We start from the raw sequence: 6,576 nt of genomic DNA, 5'->3' as shown, positions 1-6,576 counted from the left end.
ATTTTATCTCTTTAAGCTACACTGTAAAAGGGAGTAGTACTCTTCTACTTAATTATCTGAAAAAAGTTTTGGTGATACTAACTGTACAGAGGAGTCATCCTCCTTAATTATAACGTGACATTTCTGCTTCAACGAGAATTCAAGTAAGAATATCATACGAATTTTTTCCTACTCCACGTGTGTTAAGGTCATCCCTTCTTTCTGTTTGGCATAATCTCTACGGCACAAACGAAACGAGCAAATGCACAACTTCCATAAATTACTCTATTCGTAGAAATTCTAGAGATGCGTATATTCTTATTCTCCCATAAGTCTTATTATTCTATCATCTGTTCATGGGTCTCAGAAAAATACTTATTTGATAAAGTTTATCATAAAGGTATATTGATTTTTATGACATTTCGAGAAAATTTTATTGACGTATTTCTTATGCATTTTATGCATTGCATTCATGTACACTGACCCATGACCAGATGGCATTTTGGGAGAGTTGTGCAGCGTGATTTGGGCATGCGGGTCGAGCTGAGTAAAGCATTTCATCCTCAGACGGACAGACAGATCGAGCATACTATTCAGATCTTGGAGGACAAGTTACATGCTTATGTTACTGATTTCAGAGGTTTATGGGACCAGTTCTTGTATCTAGCAGAGTTCGCCTACAACAATAACTAATAGTCTTGCATCTAGATGGATCTGTACGAAGCCTTATATGGGAGGTGATGTTATTCACCAAATGGTTGGTTTGAGCCTGGAGAGGCTAGATTGTTGGGCACTAAATTTGTCCACGATGCTATGGAGAAGGTTTAGGTGATTCAGGAGCGATTTCATACAACTCAGTCCAGGTAAAAGAGTTATGTGGACTGGAAGGCTCGAGATGTAGCTTACATGGTGGGTGAGAAGGTTCTTATCCGAGTGTCGCCTATGAAGGGCATGGTGTGGTTTGGGAATAAGACAACTTGAGCTCGAATTAGCCCATTTGAGATCTTGGAGAGAGTTGGGAAGGTTGCTTATAGGCTTGCATTGCCTCCTATCCTAGCAGGACTACATCCGGTATATCACGCCTCCATACTTCGGAAGTACCATGATGATAGATCACATATTTTGGACTTTAGCACGAAACAGCTTGATGAAAACCTGACCTGTGAGGAAGAGCCGGTAGCTATTCTAGACCAGTAGGTTTGCAAGTTGAGATCTAAGAGTTTCCCTTATGTGAAATTACAATGGAGAGGTCAGCAGATTGATGAGGCTACATGGGAGTCCTATTCCTATATACGGAGTAGATACCCCCACCAATTACCAGTCCAGGTACTTTTTGATGTCTGTTCAATGACGAATGTTTCTTTTAGAGGTGGAGAACGTGATGACCCGATAGGTCGTTTTGAGTACTAGCCGTTATTTCTGTGCTCCGAGAACTCCCATACCTTCATTTGATTTTATCAATTTGCGTTCGTAGTCCGTGTCATTTTTGAAAAGCTTTTATGTAAAAATTTTATGAAAATGTGATTTTGACTTAAAATGAAGCTATAGCTAACTATAGTCAACATTTTGGTTAAACAACCTCAGAACGGTATTTTGACGATTCCGGTACGTTCGTATGATGTTTATGGAATTGTACGCATATTTGGTTGTGGTCTGGGGTGACCCGAGCGCATTTCACCGTGTTATGTGAAAAATTATTAAAGTTGAGTTTTCAAGTTGAAATCTTGAGTTTTGAGGATCGATTCTTGTTATTCGATGTTATTTTAATGACTTGAGGTAGAAAGCAAGTTCCTAGGATGTATTATACTTGTGTGCTTGTTTCGTTTGTGCCCCGAGGGGCTCGGGTGAGTTTCAGAGGCATTGCGGATTGATTTAGAATAGCTGGTGCATTTGAGTTGCTAGTGTTCAGTTGCAGATCTCACATTTGTGAGGTCTGGCTAGCATTTATGAACCTCGATTTTACGGTCAAGTGATCGCATTTGCAAGCATGGTCTTGGTCTTCGCATTTGCAAATAATTAGTCGTTTTTGCGAGGTTTACTCTGTTCATTTTTGTGACTCTGGCATCACATTTGTGTTGTAGTGTAGTATTGGGCAGCTTTGCATTTGCGAAGCTTGGCTTGCATACGCGAAGGGGGTGTCCTTCGCAAATGCGAAGGTTCTATAGCATTTGCGACGTCTGTGCATATGATGCAATTTTGCATTTACGACCAGTGTCTCGTATTGCGGACATCGCATTTGCGAACAAGTGTTCGCAAATGCAATGTCTGCAGCTGGGTAAAAGAGGAGAAGATCGTGAGTTAGGTCATTTTACACCATTATTCAAACCTAAGTTCTCTAGAGGTGACTTTTCAAGTACTTCTTCTTCCCAAATTCGTTGGTAAGCATCTTTAACTAGTTTTCAATTATTTTTCATGAGTTTTTAACCTCAAATCTAGGAATTTTATGGTAGAAATTAGGGGTTTTGGGTAGAATTTAGGGATTTTGTAAATTTTGAATTTAGGCCTCAAATTAAGGTCGGATTTCGACACAAATTACATAATGGGGCTTGGGGTGAATGGGTAATCGAGATTTGGTACGAATTTCGGATTTTGACCAAGCGGGCCTAGGGTTAACTTTTTTAAGCTACAGATTGAACCTTTATCATTCGTGGGTAGTTTCTAAAGCTTATATTGGTTTTTTTATATGATATTTGGTTAGATTTGTTTGGTGTGGATGCTTGTTCTAAAGGAAAACCTGTGGTTGAGTATTGATTTGGTTGCGGAAGGAGGTAAGTGTAGTATTTAACCTTAACTTGAGGGAAATAAGACTTATTTGGTCTATTTTCTATGTGAATTACTTTAGAGGATGACGTATATGCGAGGTGACAAGTGTATATGCGTTGTCATGGGCTAAAGCATGCAGATTGGGTTATTTACCTTTATGTCATTAGTTATATCATGTTATGTCTCGTTATTTGCGTTGATTGCTATATGTCGTTAACTATTATTTATGCCTTATTTAGTATATGTCATTCAATAGTTGCTTGTTCTTTTTACTTATTCCTTGATCAATATTTGCTTACCTATTATTTGCTTTCTCCTATACAAGTTGGATATTTCACTATTTTATGCATTTACTTGCCTTTACCTTATTTGTTGCACTTTATTATGTTATACCCAATTCTGTCAGTCTTTTAGTAGTTCTTGTATTAAAGCATTGTTGAGGTTTGTGAGTACGAGGCATTGGTTATTATATAGTGTACTAGTATATCCTTAGTGTTTTGCACGCATTGGTACCTTTTGTGTTAAGATTATGTTATTGGTTGTGTTAAGTTGTTCATGTTAATGAGTTGATAATGGAAATGGGTTGTGCTCTGCAATAATGTTGAAACTAATTGATAATGGGATCGGATTGCACGACAATATATATTGATATGATATTGGCATTGGATTGCGTGCCATAATGGATATTGTGATAAATATTGGGATCGAGTTGTGCGCTGCAACGAAGTATGATATGTTGTGATGGTTGTATATGTAATGTTCTATTCTAGTTGTGTGCTATGAGTATTCTGAGATGATGTTATTTTGAGGCCCTATGTTAGTTGACTTTTGGGTCTCGTCCTTATGAGTTTACTGCTTTATCTATATTTGTGCCTTCCTTTATTATTATTATCCATACATTTTTATAGTGTGTGTCCTGTCATAGCCTCGTCACTACTTTGTCGAGGATAGGCTCAACACTTACAGAGTATATTGGGTCGGTTGTACTCATACTATACGTATCACTTCTTATGTAGATTCCGGTATTCGTCCTAGTGGCGCATAGTGGAAAGTGCTCGAATCCAACTTTCACAGGAGACTCGAGGTAGTGTTGCATGGCGTGCACAGTCTTGGAAGTCCCAATCAACCATGGTTTTACTGTGTATCTAGTTTCAGATAGTTCTACTTCATTTCAGTCCATATTTGTAGTATTCTCATCGCTCGTGTACTTGTGACTCCTGTAGAAGTTTTGAGAGCACACCAAAGAGAAATCATGAATCATCACTCAAGACAGGACCAAATAGTGACTGAAATCCAGCAAGTGCTATCGGTTACTTCAAATAATTCCAATTCTGGAGTTCGCTCCCCTCCCGGTGTGCCTATAAATCGGACAGCTCCAAAAATTGGTAACGTCGCTTCAAGGGAGGAGTTCAGATTGAATAACAACCAAGCAGGCAGTGCAGACAGCATGTCCGAAAATGAAAGAACACAGATGATACTTTTAAGACCAAGCTCATTAGGTTCACGAGAGAGATAATTGCTCGAATGGATCAAAATGCTAAAGAATTTAACGCTCGGATGGATCAGTTGGGGGAACCTTTGGTGAAGGGTCCGGACTAAAAGAAGTATATTTAGTTGCCATTCAACCAAGTGCGGCTCCATAGTTGATTCCAAATAGATTTGATATACCGAATACTCCAAAATAGGATGAAACATCACATCCAAAAGAACATATCACAATCAACACCATTGTTGTGAAAGGAAATGTTGGTTTTGCTTGAGATCGAATCGGTTTTACTAAAGAAATTTGGCAAAACCTTAATGAAAGGGGATTTAACAAGGTATTCTCTTTTACCTGAACACTCAATTGATTATTTTATCAAAGCATACATTGGGGAAAGGAAAGTTCAAGCTAGAAAAGCAGATATATTTAGAACCGCTCAAAAAGATTTAGAGTTGTTGCGAGAGTTCGTGATCTGGTTCTAAAAGGAGATATTGTTGTCGCCAGCGTACCAGATGAATAGGAAGCGTAAGCGTTTATCAAGACTCTCAATATATTATGGTCCCATGCCTCAAGGAAGTTGAACGAGAGTCGAATGGAATTTCATGCAACCACGTATGTCCATAATCGCTATGAATCCAAAATTAGGATTGAAAATGATCAGTTGGATACTTCCTTATCTTTCAAAGGTCGAAATCGTGGTCAAAATCTTTAGAAGTTTAAGACTGATCTTGATGCGGACTAGAGACCATCCAGGAGTCGTTTTCAGCCATATGTGTCAAATAAAAGGTCTGATAATCGATCAAGCCTAGGGCGTGGAGTTAGAGGTTTTCCATCATTAGAAAGATTTGTACCAAACAGGAGGACTAGTGATGGGCGTAGTAGTAGAGCCTTACAAGATAAAGAGCCATCAGGGTCCTAAGATGCAGGATATCACCGGTTATCGAATTACAATTTCAACATTATCTTGGTGGAGTTGTTTCATCTATGAGAAACACACAGAAGCAAGGTTCTAAAAATCAATTCGATCAGACCCCAATCAGAGGAATCCTTATTTGTGGTGTGAATTCCATGGTATACATGATCATAGGACTATGGACTGCCGACAACTTCGTGAAGGGGTAGCGATGTTGTTGAAAAATGGTCATATTATAGAGTTTCTAAGTGGTTGTGCTAAGATCAATTATGATATGAGTCAAGATGCAGCGGAACCGTCAAAGCCAACTACAGGGTCTCCCCCTCTTACAATAAACATGATTTTTGGTGGGGTTAAAGTGAATAGGGTGATATTTTTGGCTGCAAAGAAGATGAAGATATCAGTCACTCATGGAAAGAGGATCCAGGAAGCGCCAAAAGATGATGAAACCACCTTCATTGAGGAAGATGTCGGTAGCCTTATTTTACCACACAATAATGCTCTGGTAATATCTGTAAATGTTTTAGACTTTAAAATTAAGTGTGTGTTGGTTGATCCAGGTAGTTTAGCTAATATTATTCAATTAAGAGTCCCGGAACAAGCAAAGATGACGGAATGCATAGTTCCGGCAATACAGCTTTTGTCTGGGTTCAACCTAACAAGTGTGACGACTCGACGGGAGATCGTGTTGCCTACATATGCCGAAGGGGTGATAAAATCCACTTTGTTTAAAGTTGTGAATGGTGATATGGACTATAATTCTTGGTAGACTATGGATACACTAAATGAAGGTTATTCAATCAACTTATCATCAATTTCTAAAGTTCTCAACACCAGATGGATCAAGAAAATTAGAGGTGATGAACCTACGACAAGGAAAATGAATGTCATCACTTTGTCTAGCAGTACGACAGAAGGTATTAATAAATAGCAATTACAGGAACCGGTGTCAACTTCCATTTCCATCCCGGTAAAAAAAAGATAATAAGGAGGAGACACCGGATATTTACTAGGTGCCTAGATCTTTCCGGGAACCAGAAGAAACGAATCAAACAAAATCAACCGTAGAAGAGCTTCAACAAGTCACTTCATTTACGAAGTTCCCAAAAAGAAAGGTTTACTTAGAAATGGGGTTGAGTCTCAAACTTAGGCTCGAAGTTATTAAATATATTAAGGTTAACATTGACTTTTTTGCATGGTCTCATTCAGATATCATAGGTATCCCGTTAAAAGTGGTTGTTTATAAGCTAATCTTCGAAACTAATTTCCCTCTGGTAAAGCAGAAAAAGGAGCCGATAGCAGAGGTCAGAAACAGGTTTGTGAAAGAGGCGGTAACCGGGTTGCTTGATATAGGTTCAATATATGAAGTAGAGTATCCCGAATGGTTAGCAAATGTAATAGTAGTGCCAAAAAAGAATAATTATTTCGGAATGTGTAT

General features: G+C 38.5%; 1 protein-coding gene across 1 annotated transcript; it reads left to right on the top strand.

Annotated features, from left to right (window-relative positions):
* On the top strand, window positions 5,317-5,907 carry LOC109226163. The gene has a single exon (XM_019390960.1). The coding sequence runs from the start codon at window positions 5,317-5,319 to the stop codon at window positions 5,905-5,907; it is 591 nt and encodes a 196-aa protein (XP_019246505.1).

Source organism: Nicotiana attenuata, chromosome 5 (genome assembly GCF_001879085.1).
Source record: "Nicotiana attenuata strain UT chromosome 5, NIATTr2, whole genome shotgun sequence".
Classification (NCBI taxonomy): Eukaryota; Viridiplantae; Streptophyta; class Magnoliopsida; order Solanales; family Solanaceae; genus Nicotiana; species Nicotiana attenuata.
Note: the sequence above shows the minus strand (reverse complement) of the source record. Positions and strands in the feature narration are given on the sequence as shown.